The sequence below is a fragment of the Harpegnathos saltator genome, unplaced genomic scaffold (genome assembly GCF_003227715.2).
Source record: "Harpegnathos saltator strain DR-91 unplaced genomic scaffold, Hsal_v8.6 scaffold391, whole genome shotgun sequence".
NCBI classification, from domain to species: Eukaryota; Metazoa; Arthropoda; class Insecta; order Hymenoptera; family Formicidae; genus Harpegnathos; species Harpegnathos saltator.
Window position 1 is genome coordinate 23,256 of NW_020230196.1, and position 23,489 is coordinate 46,744.

The 23,489-nt window shown below is 39.5% G+C and overlaps 1 protein-coding gene across 5 annotated transcripts in view; it reads right to left on the reverse strand.

Moving 5' to 3' along the window:
- Positions 1-8,193: 8,193 nt before the first annotated feature.
- The window catches only part of nrm (neuromusculin), a 168,854-nt gene continuing 153,558 nt past the window's right edge, over positions 8,194-23,489 (reverse strand). For 2 of the 5 annotated variants that reach the window (XM_025300944.1, XM_025300942.1), the window contains 4 exons: positions 21,614-21,735; positions 15,187-15,774; positions 11,589-12,466; positions 8,194-8,363 (listed from right to left, as the gene is read on the reverse strand). In XM_025300944.1, the coding sequence (XP_025156729.1) occupies positions 11,591-12,466; positions 15,187-15,774; positions 21,614-21,735 (1,586 nt within the window). In that variant the 3' untranslated portion in view covers positions 8,194-8,363; positions 11,589-11,590. Of the gene's footprint in view, positions 8,364-9,690; positions 9,753-11,588; positions 12,467-15,186; positions 15,775-21,613; positions 21,736-22,856; positions 22,968-23,489 lie in introns of those variants that run through there. The other 3 variants (XM_025300946.1, XM_025300943.1, XM_025300945.1) reach the window with 3 other exon arrangements.

Genomic DNA, 23,489 nt, shown 5'->3' on the forward strand with positions numbered 1-23,489 from the left:
CAATGGTAAGAGTTCGTTTTGTAAAAAAATTGAATGCACGGTTCTGTGATCTCGTAAAAAACGAAGCGTGGCTTTTATTTGACTTGTGCACTATAAAGTATTAATTTTTTATATAATTGTTATATATATATTACTTCGATTATATAAATCTAAGCTGGGATATTATAAAATTAAGAATATTAGTGCAGAATCTCTTGAGAATTTATTGATATACAATGATGTCAAGATATGTCAATTAATTTTATCAATAAATGTATTACTTTTTAGAACATCGCCGACGTTGTTCTTGTCGGTTATTCTCACGATTTCCTCAAGTGGAACCTTTTTTCTCGCATCTTGTCGTTTCAAATTGTCTTTCATCAAAACAGTTAATATAAAGCCTAGCAGTAAATATCCAGCGCTGTAAATAAAAATTAGTATAGTGTGTCGTACATTTCCAGTAATATTCCAGCGATTATAATGATAATATAATATTGTACATGTTGTACACTATATTCAAAATCTCCGTAGATATATTCTTCCTTTGTCTTCTTCCGCATTGTAGAACATGGACAGGATATATATTTTGATTAAAGATATGTGCAGAATGTGTGAGAATATTCTCAGATGCTCTAATTTATTATATCGTTACAAATTCATTAGCTCATCTGCAAATACTTTAGAATTATCGAATTGAAGAGCGTAATCAGGATATCTATCATACTGAGTTAAACTTATACATGATAAAGTTCTTACGTCTTAAGAATCTTTTAATCGTCTCGACGATTTTGTCATCTCTCTTTGCTCAATTTAGTTTTTACAATACCCGCGTCTCGGATAGTTTTGGTCTCTTCTGAAATACTCTAATAAAATAATACATTGGGAAGATTAAAACGTGATAATCTCTCTTGAAGAAAAAGAGCTATCTTTAATTAATTAGTTCATTTTCTCGTGATCGGCCGATGAAAATAAAACATAAATCGAAAAAGAAACTAAGATTAAATGGATTATCGGTTGTATTGGGAAAATCTGGCCGCGTTGAAAATTTGATAGATGTTCGAAGAAAGGTGAGATCGACACACATTATCGAGTCTTTCACTCCGATAGAGTATTAAAAGCTTCGTTATATTGGACGTATTTAGTAAAATCATATTTACATGTACGATATATTCAATGTGGCTTTCTAATTAATAATGTTTATAAAACATTATTTTAACTTGATGTCGTTTTAAAGAAGACGCTCAATTCTGAATTACTATAATAAAATATATATAACACGTTACGTGTTAATAATAACCGATAAATCAAATTAATTTTAATATGAATAAATTAAAATACACGCGACTACAATTTTACTCTTTTCCTATTATGTTGATGAAATAATTGTACATGAGATTACGAAGAAAAAAGAACGTTAAATTTATCTCAATCATTATGAATTAAAATCAGACGACTGTAAAATTAATGAATACGTAGAATCATTCGCGACGGATTATAATATTTACATATAATTACTAGTAAGAATTCAATGGTAGTAACGATGATGATAACCTAGATTAAACGTGATAAATCGTCATCGATGTCATTTACACTTTCGTGATTTTTCACTATCACAAGCGGAAAAATGAAACTGCAAGTTGATTCCACTTGACTATTTAACATACTTAAAAATGTGGCGATCAAGAGAGTTCGTGGGAAGAAAACTAATATGCGGTTATCTTCTCTGATATCGATACGATTATAGCCTAATAAGGATAAAGGATAATTATTACTAAATTATAGCCTAATTAGGATAAAGGATAATTATTATTAAAAAGTACAATGTATAATTGTGACTGTAGATTTACCGATAACATAGAGGTAAAACCTGCTGGGATGAACGCCGATGGTTTTGAAGGCACATATTATATATTTTGTATTTTTAAAACATTCTTTCGAGTACAGGTTACGTTTTTATATGTGTACAATGTGCCATACGTGCTACATAGAAATATAATTTCGCCACTTTCCCTCGAGTGCCATCAGCTTGAGGATAGTATAATTTTGACGTAAATCTCGAGAAGACGCGTTGAATCTAACAGGATTGTGTGTAGGGAGCGGAATAGGTGTTTGAATCACGTGACAATGACGTTTTCTTGCGAGCGAATATTACAGTGAGATAAGTTTCACATATTCATGTACTTTCACTGACTTTTGATACTGAGTTTATATGGTAGATTTATGACTAGCAGTCGATTCTATTATTGAGATTTAAAGTTTATAACATTCTTACCACAGGTATTATTGGATGTATATACGACCTGGGTATTGAATTGATTATTTTTCTTCATATCTTCAAAATATGTACGAGTAGCGATGGGATTATTATTAGAGATGTGCTAAAATGTCACTTATCTATTAACCATTTAACTGCTACGGTCGAGATAACTCGAATGTGGAAAAAAATGACGGGCATGCTACGATCGAGTTTTTTGCTCGATTTGGATTTTCAATGTGTAATACCCATTTAATTTAGTTTGTAAAAAGCATTTGAATTGAGCGGGCATATAGTGCCATCTCTTATATCATTATAAAATATTTTATAATTGTAAAAATAACTCAGCAAAGATGGTTTATACTGGTCATTTAATATCTCAGCAGTTAAAGGGTTAAAAGAAAAGAAATGCCGCTTCATTCAGTATCTTCCATTTATCTCGATAAATATAGCTTTTTTGTATAAGTTTGTCGTCGCGCAAAAAGATATTCCGCGTATTATATTTATGTTTCATAATATTTGCACTAGATGTTGCTAATTATATAATAATTAATATTACTTAAACAACGGTGTATTACACATCATGTTATATTACATTATAATTATAATATGAAATTTAAAACGTGAGATTATATTTCGAAGCAGATACGTATTCCATATTTTGGCACATGAGGTATGTATAGATATCATATCAATTCATGTAGAAAATTGTTCCATGGGGAGTTAATTAGCGTCAGGGTTAAAACATTACGCACGATGGTTACAAACTGCGGCCTATTCCAACGGCTTAATTGTAACATAATATGTATTTCGCTTGGGAGTTTGTTACCATGCACGAATGAAGGAGAGCGAGCGAGAGAGAGAGAAAGAGAGAGAGAGAGAGAGAGAGAGAGAGGGGGAGAGAGAGAGAGTGTGCGTGTATGTATGTGTCTGTGTTGTGAGAACATCGCAATACTCACTTTCTGTCGGGAAACGCATGCTCCTCTATAAAAAGATATGAAGTATGTCTTATTTCGTGCACGGAGAACAAGCAACTAAATTGAACTTTATGCATTGTACAATGTGGGGCATCTCGTATAGCAATATCGGCTCCGTACCATGGGGTTCCTGTGGGAATAGATGCGCGAATAACACGCAATATGTTTTCTATCGATGTGACGATTTCTACGCGTCAGAATTTTTGTGACGACATAAAATCCATTGCGACACATTTTTCCGATGATTTCCGCATTGATTTGCATATGAAACTGTGAACATCGGCGCTGTTGAATTTAATGCTTAAAGATGTAAAATTCGTGCGACATTTCTTTTTCATGTTTCGATCTCTAGACTTATATTAGTGAAATGAATAATGCAATTATTTCTGTGCGCGAGAGGAAGAAATCTTACGAATCAAGTTACGTATACGATTTATTTTGAGATGGAGTAAACAATGGAACGACAATCGCTTGAAGTAATATTGAAATATGGTTTTATATGCGAGAAGGCAATGTTTATAATCACAGTTTTGATATTGATTGCTTGAAAAAATTATAAATATTAGCACTGAGGGCGGTGTCGTGAAAAATATCCATATGTTAACGTTTACTTTTATTATGAAATGAAATTATTATTTCTCTCTCTCTCTCTCAATCCCGTGCGTTTGGTTCTTTTCATACAATTTCACACAATTTTACGCCGTATTTTCTCCTGCATTTGTAACTTTGTCGGCTCTCTAGGGTAATGAGAAATGAACGTAAGACTTTGCGTATATCAGAATTTTATTGGACGTTACACGTTAACAATAAAGGCGACGCAAATGTAATTCTCTCTTAATTTTACGCAAATCTACAGTTTATTACAAAATTAAACATCTCTAATGTAACTTCTTCATTCATTAATCTTTTCGATTCTTTTAAATGCATTTATTGTTATTTTAGTATTCTGTGTACAACGACGCGTATAAAAGAAACGGCTGAAGTCCGAAGAAAATGTCATACGTAGAAACGTACATTCTCATTGTAAAAATATGTGTGATTCGTGCTCATTGCTTCTGTGTATAATTGGGTATACGTCTTTCGTGTACGTCTACTTCTTTTTATTTCTTTTTTTTTCAAAGAATCTTTTAATCGTTACTTTAATACTTTTCGTTTTTATAAATTTTCCAATTATTAGTCTTTGCTGAGAGCCTTTGTAAATATATTACAAATGATCGATCGCTATTTTGTCGTGGGATTCAAGAAAATTATCGTCTGGAGCTTCATAAATGTTCCGTTAAATCTATACACATACTCTAACGGTTATTCAATTCTTATTGTATACAGTTTAATGTCTTACTGTTCTTGAACGCTTAGAGACCGCAATTTGCGGCACTAATCCGGTATTAACGTAATAACGTACATATGCATACAGTGCGCGTTACAAACTATTCAATTCACCGAGCAACAGTTCACAGGGCGATGTCCCGAATATAAAAAATGGTGAAAAATCACTTTACACTCTTATAAATTATTATTACACAGACACGTTTATACAAGTTTATGCATACATTAATGGCTAGTTCGAATACGTGTACATGTCGTCGACCGGACGATTCTTTTGCGACGTTCAAATCAGATCCGAAATCTTTCAAAGTTCTCTCATCTTACGTTAGAGAGGACTATAATTTTATACATTTTACACATTGACGAGACTAAAATATCTCTTGAGATTTATGGTTCCACGGAAGCATCGGGAGTACTAACAAGTACTAATAATTAGTTAATTCAGGCCACACGCGTTATGCTAACACGTAATTACTTGTATTGTTTAAGTGAAATAGATACGGTAGCAAATATTGCTCCGTATGACGCGTTTCGATGAAAAGGACCAAATCGATAGTACGATTACGGGAGCACAGCCTTTTGTAAGATTGGCAGGCCAATATTCATAATATTGTACCGATATCGAATAAATTAAGTCAATTTCCATTTTTTTTATAAACTGTGCACTCAATTGTGCATTATTTGTATATTCGAGAATGACGGTGTAATAAATTATTATGAATAGAGACGTCTGAATGCGTTGAATAAATATATTTTATGCAATAATTGGATATCGAATGCAAGACATAATATTCTCGTGTTTCATCGTTCATTTAATATCTATCCAAGCTTTGCAGAATCTAATTTTCATTTGTAAAGATACAATCTATCCCATTCATCACGCATTGCTTTAAAGCACGTGTATATATCGAAATTGATGAACCTCATACCTCTAATGTTTTTCAAAACAGTGATATTGAAAAAAGTTATATCTCTTTTTAATCGAATGAGATCCGATAAGAGATACACACGGCGAACACATTTTCGTATTTGTTTTCAAAAAATTATTATTTTGTACACGCTTGTATGAACAAGTTGAAGTCATTGATTTGGTACATCCTGTATAAAAATGTAATGCATAGAAGCGTCAAGATTTGCCACGTTTGCAGTCATTCAGACTTTTTCGATAAAAGAGTGGAGTTTTTCACAGAAGGAATTTAATGGACGTCTATCATTTCCCACAATTTTCTAATGTACAATATTAAAAATTCTGATAGTCGAAAATTGAATTATATAAAAAGTCGTCCCCTGTTTTTTTTTTCTTTTTTTTTTTTTTGGAGTAAATTGTACTTTGATAGGTTCGTAATTTTAAACTTAGTCACGAGAACGTAATGCATGATATTGAAGAGCCGTAAAAAAGAATTGGTGCCCAATCAAATTTTCGCCGCGATAAAATCGATTCTAAATTGGTCAAAGAACTCGTAAATGAAAGGAGGTACTGAGATCCCCAGAGAAACGTGCGGCAATCGGTGTGTATATCAATGAACGTTGACTCGGGGATGGTAGCAAAGGGACGCAATTGAATCGAAGCGGGATACGTCGTAGTACGCGGCAAAAGAAAAACGAAATCCAATGGACCGTGGAGAGGGACGTTGACGAATAAAAAGATACGAAAAGACATATCACCATATAGAAATGCGGGCCTCATGCTCTATTTAGTTTCTCTAATGCTTCGTTACTATTAACAATACAAAATGAATTGTACAAGTCAATTAGAACTGAGTAAGCGCGCGACCGAGTCTTTTTACAAACTATAATTTCATTACTGTAATTTTATTACAGTGCACCGAACATGCGTGCAATACATGTTCTCTCTTTTCCCTGTATGATTACGTATGTATAAAATTTCTCGAACGTTTCACAAACGATCGAAAAGTAGATCGGCTTCTCAAACCAACATTCGGTGAAACGTATTATCGTAACTAATCATTCACGACCGGTATGAACGTGAATGTTATTATATAACAGTTATAAGGATACATTATTTACAACAAGACTCTCGATGGCTCAACCCATTGGGCTATGTCTGTGATTAGGCGATGGCATTCGATCTAATCGATCTAATCTGTACACCAACAACTGCCTGTCAATCATGTAATTACAAATTGACAAACGCACGTAGGAAGATATTCGAGAGTAATATATCAACAGAATTATATTTGTCTAGCGTCATGGGAAGGGTTATTAATAATTATATGTATAATATATATATATATATAACAATAATACACGGAACGGATAAATTGGGATTAATAATTAACTGGCTGCGATATGTGTGTTTCACTTTTCTTCTAATTCGATATTTAACAAGATTTTTCTATTTCTCTCTCTCTCTCTCTCTCTCTCTCTCTCTCTCTCTCTCTCTCTCTCTCTCTCTCTCTCTCTCTCTCTCTCTCTCTCTCTCTCTCTTTCTCTCCGAGTCGTGCGTTATTTCCGATAATTTGATCCCAGAACACATTTCGATAGCTTATAAATGTACATCGTATCAATAATTTTATATAAAGATATTTATAAATTTACAGGCATCGCGCGTTTTTTCTTTTTTATTTTTATCTTAATTTTGGCGTGGATATTTTATCGAGTTCGTACATCGTCGTATTTTGCCGGTACGAATAGATGAGGATGAGTGATTGTATCGACCTTTTCCTGAAACGTTCGAACTTACGTGTAACCAAAGCGAGCTAATCCCATCTGAGACAGTTTAATTTGTAACGTAGCTATGTGATATTGAACGAAGTGATATTAAAACGGGACATAGGGAGTAACATAACATAAACAATCACGTTATATATAAAGAAAATATATTAAGCGTATATTTAGCTGGACATGCTATCCGGGATATTTTAGGAGCAATTGGACATTGTGTAAACGTACTCGCAGACACGCGATTATTACGCATCTCGATATTATCCGTAATATGAGAAATTAATAGTTCCTTTGAATGTCGAACATATCGCATATTATATTACACCCGTCATAACAAAAGATACTTTAATCTATCCGCTTCGGAAGTGACACAAGCCAGTTTTAAAAATGCGATAAATTTAAACGAAGTACCTTTTGATTTCAGTATTTTATCATTAGACTTGCAACAGTTTAGAGTTATACCACTTCCGAAACGGACGATTTAGCAAAACTTTTTGAATTTTTTAAATATATGTCCTTAATCGGCGATCATTATCAAACAAAAGAATGTTTGTGGATCGAATATTTTTCGTAATTTTTTAATTTGTCGTGCTTTCCTCTCAATTTAATACGTACCTTGTAAGAAACAATCTCACGATTCTCAACTTCTCTCCATAAGCATGCCAACCATGTTCATAAATGTTTGTTAACAAACGCATTACGCGGCACAGAATTTTAACTATTACTCGTTACATTCATTTCATACGAGAATTGTAATTCTACAAATTTGTTATGGCAACGTGCGTCTCGTGCGTACTGAATTTAACGAGTTTTAGCAAGTTCTTATCGCTCTTACAAAACATATCTTATCATTGCATCTCTCCGAGAAGGCTAAAATATCTGGATCTCTATGAAATATGTTAACAAAAGATGTGAACGGGAAAGGGTTAAAGCAGTTCCTCGTTATCGTCCGGAGCACCGTACATCTGCGGCCTTCTATCCAAAAGTCGCTGTTGCTGCTGCTGCTGCTGCTGCTGCTGCTGCTGCTGAGCCTGCTGTTGCTTTTGCAGAAGCGCGATACTAGCGGCTTTATAGTTAATCGGCCCGTACGATTTGTAGTCCACGTCAGCGTAATCGAGATCCGAGAATTCCGGCTTGAAGGGCTGCATAAACAGAAAAACGTGACAAATATCTCGAGAAGAGGATGATTTATATCCCAGACAACGCAAACATTTAAAAGACGCCGTAATCTTCCTGTTCATTTCTCTACTAACGACGTTAACTCGAAACAAGATTAAGTGGGATTTTGCCCAGACAGAGTAATTGTTGTGTCAAATTCATATATCATCGCAATATTTCCATCAGAATCGATGTTTCAACGACCATCGAAATAGACGCGCGTAATCAATTGTCTGCTTGCACTGAATTGTTCAGCAAAATTTGGATTACATCGAGCCTAAGCGATAAAGCATTAAGACGCCTCTCGAACCTTTGTATTGTTTGGGCTCTAATCGTGCTTCGCGGACGATTAGGCACACTAGATAGTTCTATGGTGGACAATTCGGGAAGTTTCGTAACAGACCTGCTGTACAAGCGATCGAAGCAAATGATCTGGTGTACTATTCCGGGTGCTAAAGCTTTCTTGTTCATGATCGATGTCTGTCAGTTAGACAACGACGTGTCGCACGAGGACACGAGATTTAATTAAATAAACGGACAGGGAGATTAATCGAAGATCAGGCAATTACAAGTGAGCTATCGATTAAATCGGCCGGTCGATAATCCGCTTATAATTCTCAGCTCTTCAATTGTTAACATCAAGTGTAGCCGTGACGAGTGTTATCATGCTGCACGCTGGGCATTCCATAAACTTCGAACTGGCATGCGTGGGGACGGAATTGAGAGGATTGTCATTCCGGCTATTATGTTCGACACGATGCTATCTAACGTGCTTGAAGCTCTTATTGTTGTACGTAGCAAGAGCGACGACAGTAGCAGACGGTAGTAGACTATAGTGTAATCGGTATCTGATAAAGTAATTTGTGTGTCGAAGAGAGAAATGGATAGGCACTTTTCCCCCGCGCGATCAGTTTTACGATATCGTGCGACATATAGTAGCTGGCTGGAATTTAAATATTTGACAGAGGCTTAATAACTTCCTACATTCTTTTATCTGAAGCGACTATCTCTACAGATAGTATAATGTCAATGGCATTGGGCACATTGTGTGCAGTCTTCTAACCAAGTGTGGCGAATATTTTCCTCTTCTCTTTGTACAGAATATTTACAAGTGCGGCAAGTAAGAATTGAAATCAACGCGTGAGAAAGAGGTGTAGCGGTCAGGGCGTTTTGAGAAAGTCAATATTGTTGTGTCTCTACAGGCAAAGCGCGTTCGAGTTTTGCTTCCTCCGCGCGCGAGTGGACATTCTATATCTCGATTTACGTTATGCGTGTAAGCAGCGTGACATACTCCGTACAATGTACCTACAGGGCCTGTCGGACGCCAAATTGTCCTAGTAAATGTACGTATCGCTCTTAGTCAGCTGACCCTCCTACGAACAAACATTGAGATACAATTGGTATGGCAGGCATGCAATATTTTTTTCGTGTCGTTCAATTACGCTTCTCACGTCAGCTGCCACACGTGGGCAGGGTATGTTCGAGACGAATAAATAGAGAGAGACACAGAGACATGCAAGATAATACAGCGAACGAAGTCGTCTTTTCATTTGCACGATCATTTCATTCGGCTTTGAGGTGCGATCGGAAGAGAACGATACGAAATTATTGGAGACTATTTGGAGAGATAGTCCGAGGAATATAAACAATTTCGAGCTAAACAGGGCCGCCGGGGTAAGGCTGAATTGTGCCGCAAGATGAGATACAATACTACAAATTGTCAGTGCCGTTGCATATTCTATCGACTTTCGCAGATGACGACGACCCATCTCTGCTGTACCGTTCCTCTATGTAGTGTACGCGCCATTTTTATTATACACAAATTTACGGCCGCTATCGATCAGATATTGCCTATAAAGGTCTGCGGTTTATTCCGATAGCTGGTAACAGTAACGAAATAAGACGGTATAAACCGCGCCAGGCGTATTTATATGTTATTGCGTGTTCGTATACCGGGTATCTGGAAAAATTCGACGCTCGGCGAATTCGATAGAGAATACGAGAGTTTATTGTTCCTGCTCGAGTCCGACTCACGACACCCCGTGTGCTTTGTGGTTAGCTATATGTACCGAATTGGATAGTCTGCTCGCTATCGGCCACACATGCGTGGTCTCACATCTGCTATTGCGGATTGCATTGTCCGTCTTATCAATTTTCTGCAGCAGGTTATGCTCAAACCTGACGAACTATCGGTTTTTGCCTTATGCATCTATGCCATTTTTTTTCCACGTTCGGCAAAGCTACGTCAACTTTTGCAGATACGCGCGCGGACGCAATGCTGTTTCCTTTTGTAAATTGAATGTTTTGAATCGAATTTTAAATATTGAAAATATTCAATCCGCGTTATCGACTGGCGGCATGGCGGGCGGCCAGTCCGTCCGCGCGCAATAATGTTTTCCGTCGCTCGGCATTACGATTTTTTCCTCTCGTAAAGTTTTATTGCAATATTGATTTACAGCGTGCGGTTTATCATAGCGAAATCGCTGAAACTATGTTAAAATAAAAAGCGAGTCTGGGTAAAGATTTATATGTTGTGTTATCGATACTTCCATTTTTGAAACATCACATCACGTTGTGCGATCATCAAAGAGCGTGACGCTTTTTAGGACGCAGCGTTCCCAATTCCGATAATATCAAATGACGGCAATATTGCGTAATATCAGTTGTTAATGGCATTATTACGAGGCATAATAAATATAGCATTGCGCAGAGTAGTCCGCGAATGAAATTGTTAGTTCAAGTCCGAAAGAAGAAGAGGAAGATGTTAAAACCTCAGCAACACCCGCACCCAAGATTGTGCAACAACTTACGAGCAAATGCGAAAGCAAATGCAGAAGCCAAAGTTCACACACACGAGAGACACGACAAGAATTCAAGACACAACAGAGACAGAGACCAGCGTTTGGAAAAAGAGAGACATAGCGATGTTTCACCAAGTAAACGAAATAGAAGAGAAAAACAGGAAGAAAATCTTCATTTGCCCTACCTTTTGAGCACGACGTACGTGGAGAACATCTTAAAGAATGTCACTCTCGGCACGCGCGGGTATTACCTCTAAGACGCAGCACGTAGCAGAGAACCTCGGGGCCTAACAAATTGCCATGGCATTCTTCGAAAAAAATGCGATCACCCGCGCGATCGCTGGGATCGCCATGCCGCGTTCCTCCGAGGAACGTCCGTGCCGCTGCACTAGGATTCGGGCCACTAACCTTTAGACATCGATCTCCTGACCGACATCCCGGAAGTGAAGCTCGGCGTACTGCATTATCGTGGGCGCAGACGGCGATCGGGCGTCGCCGAGACTCGTCGACAGCCTCTTCGACGTTTTGTTGCGGTTTTTCGCGTCGCCCGCGTCCGCGGATTGCGTGTTGTTGCAGATGCAGCGATTCGATTGGCGCTCCCACGATTGCTGCTGTTGCTGCTGCTGTTGTGGCAGCTGCGGCTGTTGCAGCTGTTGCTGCTGTTGCTGCTGTTGCTGCTGCTGCTGCTGCTGCAGCTGCTGTTGCTGACGCGCCGCCGAGTTCGGTCTGTGATAGTCGGCTGGACACTCCGCGATGTCGTCTTCGTAATAGTGCGGATACGAAACCTCGTACGTCTCCGGCACACCCAGATCTGGAATCTGGTGGAAACTGGTCTCGCAGGCGGGCGAGCCGACGAAGGCGTCGGCACGTCGCGCTTCCCCTCTTCGGCTCGACTTCGATTTACGATCGGCCGACGTACGTTCGTGCTTCCGGTACTTCCGGTTACGTTCGTTACGACGATTCGTCGTGTGCCGACGCGACTGTCTCGCGTCGTGGTTGCCGTAACTCGGCTGTTGCTGCTGCTGATGCTCCTGCTCTTCATCCCGATGCACCGCGGGCAGGTGGTTCTCGGTGGCCTCGTGGTGCATCAGGGTGGACGGCCGGCTGTTGTTAGTGTGGGCGAAGGAGGTCTGCAGGGGACTAACTATCGAGGAATGGTAGAGGCTGCGCGTTAGTGGCAGTGTTAGTTGGTTCGAACTGTTGCTCGGTAAGGGGTAGCTGTACTGCTGTATCTCCTGACGATGCTGCTGCTGGTAGTGTTCTTTGTAGTTGTATAGGCTGTCGGTCTGCAACAGGCACGGTTAGTAGTTGGGACCAGGCGACGGGGCGCGGCGAGCAGTTAACGCGACGTTCTGTGTGCGTGAGTCGATCGGACGTGACTGAGACATTACTTCGATTCTTTGTCTGTTCTGGGAGTCTGTGTGCGAGTGATTACGTCGCATTACGTCGGAGCGTGGAACGTAGATTTCGGGAGGTTGCCTGGTGCAACACGGTGTATATCTCGTCACAAAAGTGCTCCATCAATAGGTGGACGGGTTGTACGTCGGAGATGCTATGTGCAAACACGAATATGGTCCATTGACTCACATGCATGTCATGTGTTATCTATTGTTGAAACGGCGGATAGAGCGCAGAAAGAGCGTTTCATAGCTTCATCATGCCGTATAATTCTGAGTAGCGTGCGCGCGCATGTGTGTGGGAGTGCGAGGTGTGTGTTCTCAAAGTTCCATCGATCTACGATATATATATATATATATATATTTGCCGGATCGTTCGACGGGTCGTTCGACGGGTCGTTCAACGATTTTCCGATGACCCGCGAGGACGATTGCCTCGACGTTAATTTACCGATACACAGGATGTACCTTCAAATGCAGTTAGCCCGACAGCGTTCATATTTTAAGACGTAAAGGATTTACGGAGTATTATTCGCGCGATAGATATTTTGAATATTCATACATCCTCTTTGCACGGCTTCAAAGAATCCTCGTTGACGACGTTTATCGATATACTGATACCTGAAACGACGATCGGAGAAACGATGTTAAAGTTCGCCCTATAGATCGATAAGCGGAGGGAAATGCTCCCCTCGCGGAATTCGCGATGCCGCGACATTCATGTCGTATTATATGAAAATAAGAATGTAAGTAGATTATACGAAAACGGGTATTACGTGTATAACGATATATCGAGAACGCTCGAAGTAATATCCCAGGCTTGTCCGTGTTCGAAACAATCGAGAGCTCGAGTCATTTGGTTAAGCGTGTGTGACAGTGGAAACTTACTTGACGCGCGGCCAACATGCACAAGGGCGGTCGCTACATAGATGCCCGGATCCAGCTTAGCAGGGAAAATATGATTTCCGATTATAACTCGGCTTCCAGCAACTCTACCTCCTACTTGCTCGAAGCTGCTGTTTTATATCTATTACGGACACGTAAATCGTACTCATGCAATAGGCGCGATGCTAATGTTACTCGGTGCTTAAGGGAACGGATTGACTTTTCGCTCGTGGGACATTGCCGCGATGCGTCGATCGCGTGCTCGCGACTCTTGTAATTAGTTAGTCGAATAGTCCGATCGAGGGAATTAAAAGAAATCGCGTTCTCGCGATCGCGAGAGATGCCACGATGATGCTCGTAAAGTCGCAGCGACCGATCGCAGTATTCTCTCGAGGACATTCTTTCAATTACGCCCGATCGAATGACAGTGACAGATGACGTTGATGAATCAGTTTCGACGAGTTTTTTTTTTATCACAGAGTAGCGTGACTATTCAATTGAAGCGAATAAAAATCTTTAAGGGAATATATGTGTGTGTGTGTGTGTGAGGAATGATTGTACTCTGTGTGCAAGGTCTATAAGCTTTATACAATAATCGACGCAAAATTAATTTAGTCAGATTTACTAAAAGATTCCTAGCGAATCTCTTATGTACATGATAATAGCGAAAACGATTTTGCTTTGAAAGCCGTCGGAAAACGAGTTAATTTAGATAAAATAACATATGCTCTTTGAAGATTAATTATAAATTAAGTATGCATATATAGCATTCTCCAATGTAACTTTTGCATTTATATAATTATATATTGGTCCGTTGTTGAATTTGGCTAGGCTCCGTGTTATCAATTAATAAACGCAATTCATTATGCAACATGACCGTTTTAATGAGTTACTTTGTTTTGTTCGAAATTTGTCCGAAATTTTACTAATTTCACATAGTACGTTACAATAACGGGCATTCGATAAAATATTTTCTTTTTCATTATGTAACTACAGAATTTTTCCAGCTCTTGTTCTATTAAAAAAAATATATATTATTATCATTATTATTATTATCGCGAAAAGAATTACATTAAGAAAGACCAAAGAAAAAAATCTAAATTATTTTAAGACATTAAATTAATAATGGCAATCTATCTACGTCATAGGGACTAGATGACATGAAATCGCGTTTATTGCAGACCGCGAGAATTTTTACATCAATATTTTACGATTTCTTTTATGAGCGTTGTGTTTCATTCGTGGCGTTTGATGATGAAATGCATCGAAAGAATCTCGTACAAGCTAACTAAGGCTTCTAGCAATATTAAAGTCAAAACATGTAGCCACGTCTCTCATGTAGCCACACATATATCTTTAGGTATTTCCTGCTCGATTCTATCGACTACATGTCGATGCATTTTTTACCGAATACGTTGGCTCGTAGGTGCGTAAATTTCGACGAAAATATTTCTTCAACTCTAGCACTCGATAATACGAAGTTCCGTCTTGTGTTGCGGAAATACTTGTCCGCGTTCTCTCAGCGTCTCACGGCATAAAGATCACCGCGACAATTGAAAATGATACCCCGATACTGATACCAACGAAAGGATCACCCGACAATACGAGCCAATGGCGACGGGATCGATCGAGAGGCACCCGAGAAGATCGCCCGCGACAACATCCGTGGGCGTAACGAGATGCGGGGAGATCTTCCTATCATAGATCATCAGTAGTCGACAAACCTTAAGCTTAGGCAACGAAGCGTCTTTCGGTGGAAAAACAGGGGGAGGGACGTTTTGGTAGGTGTGTTTGGACGGGTCAGTTTTTCTGGGCGTCCTCGGCGCTGGTACCGGCGGTGTCGGTGACGGTATCGGCGTCGACGGCGCAGATCGGGTCAGGCTCACCGACGCCGATTGGCTCAGGGTCAACGACGGTGCGTCCTCCATCGATCTGACGATCGTCGCGATCGTGGTAGTGCTGTCGCTCTTATGCGGACATGTTTTATAGATCGGTATTGCATACAGCTCGTATTTCCTGCGGATGTTCTCGTGCCGACGGCACAGCCGCAGCGAATAGAATTGCTGCGAGTGCTTCTGCTTGCGTCGACGTGGCTTCAGGCTGTTGTATTTAAGCATCGGCGAATTGCTCCTGGGCACGTTGTAAATGTTGTAGTGAGGCCCTAGGTGACTTCTGGTCGACTCGTAGCCGGAACTGCCGTCGCAGAGACTGATAGCTCTGCTGGGTGGCCGCGAGGAACACGGCGAGGTCGTGACGGAATGATGCAACGTGCCATGCAAAGCCGAAACTTGGGCAAACTTAGGAGTAACCAACTAAAACAAAATGCAGCCAGCGGCCATTCGCATACACACACGTCTTGTGAGAGCCGATGGCCGATTTTGTGCTGAATAACGTTCGATTATTGCGCGCGCCGCTAACGACCACGGCCGTACCACCCGAGGCTAATGACGTTTCGGCGATCGCGATCATTCAATTAATGAGAGGCTGAAGTCGGCTTCGTACAGCAGATTGGCCGGAACGGCACTTCCTCGCCGTAGGACATAAGGAGGCAATTTCTGTCAATTTCTGAGTTGCTATTGGCATTTGGACGAGGACCACTGATATAGTTACGTCGCTTGTGACAACTCCGGGGAAGTTATCTCAACGTTGTGCACTCGGTAACGGGAACGCGTCCGTGATTTTAACATTATTACGTGCACACGAGTAACGAGATAAATATCGCCTGGCCGGCCGACGCTACGCGGTTAAATTAGTAATAAAGAATCCGATATGAAGGGAACATCGATATGTATATTACCTTTGACGGTAATTGCAATTTTAATCTGTTTTTTTTTCTCGCATTATGTAAGAAAAAATTATTGCATTACATTACGTTACATCAGCAACGTTATCGAGCAACTGCGATCCGGCACAAAGGTGAAACTGTTTCTAACTTATTGATTTATTTCGACAACAAATCAGAATCGCAATTTCGCCTGACATTATTGATGAGAGAGCGCCGGTGGAACAGACGGCCGAACATTTTTCAACACGATTTTTCGCGATAATTACCGTTAATTGAAATACAGAGAGACAGCAGTCTGGAAAATAGCGCGTACTGAGAGTATCGGCGGTGCGTTAGGACAATCATCCGTCGAGCATTAGCCCTAATTATCGAGTGCCTCGTGCCAGCATCCGTGCTTATTGCCTCTCATCGAATTATACGTTGATTGATTCGGATTGCGCGCGGATTGTGAATACTAGCGAATTAGGTAAACCGGCTTATTCAGTTGGCGGGCTTGCCGAAATGAGCTTTGCGCTTATGAATGTTCACGATGTCAGATAAGAGATATAACTCGTTAAATAATAACAGTCCATCGGTGTGATTAAAACATACTAACAACATTGTCCGCTCACGGACAGCTCCATCAACAATGTATACGAAGAGCATCTACTGCGACAGCGAGAGATAAATGATCAAGCACGTAACTATGTCAGCGTGAATCTAGCGTCTACTGTTCTGCATCTTAATAATGCAAGGGATTATGAAACACACAGTACATTGGTGATTTGAGAGCCATACAAAAATTTAGTTGGGATTAATTAGTTGGGATATAACCTGAAAATATGTATTCTTACTGCACTGCTACTCAATAAATATAACAATTGCAGTTTACATTTATGCGGGATGTTTCAAATTTATAGACGAGAACTTAATTAATTAACCTAATAGAACATATAAAACTCAAGACAAATATTAATAAACATAGGTCTAAACTAATCATTCTCGAGATACTGGCCTTTTACTTTGCAAGTCACGTCCTTTGTACAATTACATATGTTGTGGAATGACTGATATCTTGGAAAATTGAGGGACATTTTGATCTTGTTTATATTTCTTGATAATAGCATTTTTGGAGTTTATTTGTCCCAAATATTTGCATATGAAAGATTATTAATATTAATGCCGTATAGCGAGCTTCTCTTTACATTAATCGCTGAATATTAAATCTGTCACGACGTTTCACTGCAATTTTACAAAGAAAAAAGAGAAAAGAAAAGAAGAAATATCGCGTGTCGAAACAATCGAATTTAGTTTCATGCTGCACGTCGATTCTTTTCCGTAGCGGGATTCCGTAACTTGTTACGATGCTAATAATGACGGTTTTCGGTTCGTTATATAATGTTGCGCATCTTTTCTGTTATATATTATACTTGCGCAACGACAGTGTCGTTATCGTAACGACTGCATAACGAGTTACAGAATCCCGCTACTGAGCGGCTGCCCTTTAAACGATCGTTAGCTCGTTATATGTTACCGTGTGCTTGTAGGGATGAATGACCGCGTGGCCAAACGACCTTCATGACCGAATGTCTCGTGTGACGCAGCCTCAGAGTAGGGATAAGGCCGCGTGGGTCTGTTTTGTAATGCGTTTACAAACATGCATTCCACGTGCTACGGAACTTAGCAGGTGCCATTGACGTCATTTCGACAGCGTCGTACTGATAAAGAGCAGGGCTCGATTATGGCCGATATTTTGTTTTCTGATGGTCGTAGCCACATGAAACCAAAACTTGGTTGGAAGTTGTCGCGTTTAGGCGTGCGATCGTTTTTTTTTTTTTTTTTTCAAATAAGAATTACTTTATGAAGTTGCATTATCGCGATAGAAAACGTTCATTTTCGAATTAATGCGGAAATTAGTTTCTAATAGAGACAAAGAATCCTCGATTGGAATCAATAACATCAATAAAACGTCGATTTTGTATTTTCGGTGGGAAAGGTACAATTGAAATAATTGAATAAATTATTGATACAAAATTTTCTTCCCTCATTTTGGCATTTTTGGAAACTATTTACATCCATTTAGTGATTTGTGAAGAAAAAGGACGGTACCAAAAGATATATATTAAATTAAAGGAAAACTTTACGAATTGTCAATTTTTTAAAAACTGAAATTAAATGTCAGATATCAGTTACTCTACGGTATGTGTATATATATATATAACCGTACAAAGAACGTAATTTACAAAACAAACAATTGGATATTTCGAAAAGCTCAATTTGCAAACCTATATTTATTTAAGGTTCTTTTGTTTGTAGTTTTACGAGTTCTATTGGTCTGTTAAGTAATTCTGAGATACATTATATACAATAGAGATGTGTATACTTTGGAAGAACTTTTAATTGAACTGTAGTGGAATTTAATATTTCTTCGTCAAATCTGCCGACAAAAAACCGACTGTAAAAGCGTGCGCTAAGTTAATTAACTTTTTTTTCTATTATTTTTGCGTAGACGGTAGAATGTCTGTGTGTGTGTGTGTGTATTTGTGTGTGCGCGAGTCAATCGATCTCGCTAGTTTCGTTCGCTTGATATCGAATTGCGATAACGTGGCGAATCTCATCGAATTCTTAAATGAAGAATGTAGGCGATATCGGCCTACTTTCCGTCGGACGTGTGAACAAACGATTCGTACGTTAATCAGCACAAAATCGAACCGATCAATTTTAATATGAATAACATTTCAAAAATCGTTCGTATAGTAATACGGAGTTATATCACTCTCTAAGACACACGAGTTCTTGGAAACTCATCGGAATGATTAATTTTGTCGCAATTGTGTTAATATTATAATACCGTTATAGAAAAGAAAGTTAAAAGAAGCGAGCGGTAAGTTCATTTTCATCAAAATGCTTGTTAAACTCGCACTGCATTGAATTACCTGTCCACCACGTTGTTCGTTTTTTCCACTATTGATCGGGCTACGAGACTTTCTGTAGCTAATAATAAAATAGTGTCCGGAAGTTTGTAAAACAATATATAATTAAATATCCGAGATAGAGAAAGAGAGAGAGAGAGAGAGAGAGAGAGAGAGCGCAAAAAGTTAATAGCACAGCCACTTACTTACTAAGAGCTAATACAATTTCGTTTCCTTCTCATTGACAAATTTCATTAAACTCTTAATTAATCGGTATTGCAATTATCTGTAAGACAATTAATGGCACGATACATGGTTATGACGTGAAATTACGTAACAAGCAACAGGCCGGTGGATAGCGTATAATTATATTTGAGCGATTAATGAGACTTGAAAGTTAGAGAAAAAAATATTATGAACATGCGATCGTCAATATGACGTATTTCGGAATGTCGTGTATTAATTTTGATGAAAATTTCGTCTGCTTTTGATCAGCAGTTGATTCGTTGTGCGTGCGGAGTACCATTATGAAGTTTCACGCGATTAATAATTGAAACGTTTCGACGACGTACCGGACGGTTTTACATGACATGCTATTTTAGCAACATCGATTTCATACGATATTACCAAAAGTGATTACGCATCACGATTACGCATCTCAGCTTTGCGATTAAATTGACAAGCGGCTATTTGTATATTTATGCACTGTCAGTGCAAAAAATAATGAGCAGCAAATTGTCAGTCGCTGTATGCAATTATTCCCGTTCTTCGATAAAAATTTCGACAGAATTAAAACGATACAAATTAAAATATACAAATTAAATATAAAAAAAAAGATCGTAGTACGAAACTTTTTACACACGCACATAAACACTGACCCACACTGAATGTAAAGTATTGTTGTATATCGTAGAGGATTGTTTACGGGATAAGGCGATATCGATTCGACCGCATTAGCATCAAGACAGATCGGAGCACAAAAGGGTCCGTAACGTTCATTCAGTCGGACTGACTGCCATGAAGTAGAACATCCTTTGTAGAATACTCGACGATTCAGGAAGACGATATATTTACTCGTTCGGAGAATGCGACGTGGCGGAATTGCCTTAGACGGTGGAATTTACATCGTAAAGATCTATAAGATGTAATCGAATGCGTTTCTAAGGCAGCAGTCCTTTTATTATAAAAACCCACGTATTGCAGGAGGGAGTCTTCTGATACGCAAGAAAAACGTGCCTTTTCACTCGGGTCATACGCAAAATGCTATCTCTCTGGATATACGAGATAGCTCGACTCTGGCGTTCCAATTATCGAGATTTCTCTGCGCGTGGCAACTCCTCGTACGCGTAATTTGGAGATAGCTCAACGTGAAATCTGTTATCCTGGAAGATTTCACGGCTCTTCCGGCACGTACAAGACACACCCCTTAGCTCCGGCTTTAATCACTTAAACGCAAGCGAAAAGGCCAGCCGGTTGTGAAATGGAGAAATTAATTATTTAAACGTCTGCTCGGCGAATCAATTAACCGCGATTACATGCGATATAATGGGACTGCTGGGTGTGCTTTTGAAAAGGGTTGAAAAGCGACGAGAGAGGGATGACGAATGCACCCGTGTGCAGTAATTCGATAGGGTCGGCGGATATCATGAGCATCGGGACTGGCAGCGGTCCTCTTAATTGCGAGACAGCGATACCGAAAGTCACCGTGAAGTAAACGCCATTATAAGGGTTGAAAGGGCTTCGTGGAGTTCGGCTTCGTACAAAGTGAAGCACGAGCAATAGCCGAGAACCATATGTCGATGTAGCGAGGCACTCCTGAGTGCTGAGGGTCTTCGAACGGAGGGGTTGAACGCAGAAGGGTCGTACTAATATCTATCCTCTTGGCCTTTCACCGCATTTCACTCGCTATCACCTCTTGAGCGTATTTGGTGAAGAGAGAGAGAGAGAGAGAGAGAGAGAGAGAGAGAGAGAGAGAGAGAGAGAGAGAGAGAGAGAGAGAGAGAGAGAGAGAGAGAGAGAGACAGAATGAGATAGAAAGGGAAGGAGAGAGAAGGCACCGTTAATCGACGAGCTGTTCACGAAACTGCTAACTGCTGGAAATGCATCGAAAGGATATCGGTGTCCACTTAGGTCGATACGTTCCTCTCGAAATTCTATCACCTTTCCCCGTCAAGCTTTTCTGAGACCGTTCTAGTACCGTTTTGTTTTCAGATCAGTTGGAAAATCGAATAAGACAGTCGCGTGTGCTGTGCATTTTCCTCCTTCAGTTATAATTGAAAATATTATTTAACCTTCTTAATCAGTATCTGACGTTGCGAATTATAGCCAGCAAAATTGATCTTTCGTCGAACTGACACATTTGCCGTCATTGCTTTTTTTTTTTTTTTGATAATCACGCTAATATGCAAGTTGCAAGTCGAGCCTAGCTCATGCGGTCTGACAAAACGCTGCTATTTTTCATTCTGCTATACTAACCTTGTTAGGTGGCGCTTGGATCCCGTGGAAGGGTAAATTCTCGTAGAACGTCTTTGTCCCGGATTCGGGAAGACCCTCCGAAACGCTGTTCACATGATTGTTATTCGCAGCTTGATTGGGATCTGCAATTGGAAAAAGAGAGCGACGTCAGCGAAACGTTTTTGGCGAAAAGTGTCAATGACGGTTATAAAGAGAGACAGAGAGAGAGAGAGAGAGAGAGAGAGAGAGAGAGAGAGAGAGAGAGAGAGAGAAAATCAACGTTTCACGATCGACCAATACATTCCGACTTAATCCAATAACGACGAGCTATATTAGTATAAAAGATGGAACAGTGAAAAAAAGGAGATAATCGTAAAGTCCGAATCGCGGGACAAAGTTATGAGTTGGAATCCATGATGAGATCGACGGTATAAAGAAAGAATTCCGAATGATACCGCGCTCTGTCTCGTATCGGAATTCTGAATTCTCGAGCTCCGCGATTTGATCCTGGATTCCATGATTCGCGCTCCTCGTCTCTCATCCGATTCACGCTTTACAACTCTCGCCGTGAGAGTAGTGTTACATTCCGACATACATCGACACACAGCAGAAGAATAATGTCTCGTGTCGCGTTTATATTATTACTGACATTCATCATTATCTATTTATAGTTCTTACTAACGACATTCCCCTCGGTAAGGAGCTTCAGGATCGGCGGATAGAACGATAGAGAAATATGATTGTGACAAAGTGGTAAAGGTCGAGAAGAGATAGTAATATCGCAATGAGCGTTGCTGCGGTACGAGTGCGCGGAGCTATAGCTATGATATAAATCAGAGAATGAATAATACTCATGATTAATAGTTGCTGCGATAAGTAAAATTTATGTGGTGGCTTGCTGTTGTGTGTACTTTCCATTTACGTGTAAACTATTAATTCTTGCGTGCGCGCGCGTGACCACCTATAACTAAATAATTCTCTACTTTGCACTCTAACGATCGTGTGTGCACACATTTATGATAAATGTACATGTTTGTGTGTACATGTGTGTGTATAACATATACATGTATATATATATATATATATTCTTTTAACGGTTTAACGGTGAATAAATATTCGTGTGTAGAGAATAAACAGCAATAATAAATAACACGTCAGTCCGGAAGATAAGACCGCCAAGGACCGCCGTCGAGGAGGATTCTAAGCATATGCGAGAGAGCGAGATAGAGAGAACGTGCGTGTTACAAAAATAATTTCTACGTACCTGCTCCGGGACGTTTTCGCTTACGAGACATATTGCCATGATGTAGCTCGTGAGATGATTCCACGGTGTGCAATATCTGCTGACGCGGCACGATTCTCTTATAAGTCACGGCTGAGAAACACACAATCAACGACGAGCATTGTCACAGACACATAAAGCTTTTCTCATGCGGTATCTTAATCAAACGTAAACAAATCGACGCGTTTGTGAATGTTGGAAAATACAAGAACAGTGTTGAGTTTCACGTTTCGAGATCGGCGTATCATCAAAGAATCTTTCAATATGTCTTCCTCTGTATATGAAAAAACGCAGGAATGTGTTTGCTGCTAAAATGTAGTTTTTTATTTTTAACGGGCCGCTCCCGTCTTGCTTGAACGATATCAAGAATATTTTACGAACTAGCAAAATATGTATGAATGAGAGAGAACTTGAGGAAATTTTACTAACATAAATTTAACTAACTTTGATGATACGCCGCTAGAATGTTTTCAGAGTGTTTTTTTGAAACAAGAGAAAAAAGGAAAATAATTGTGTTGAAATCTCGCCTCCGAAGAATCTCGTTTTTTAATTCACTGATTAAGTAACGATAAAGCTCTTAAACAAGCGTTGTTCAAGACACAGCAAGATCGAGCA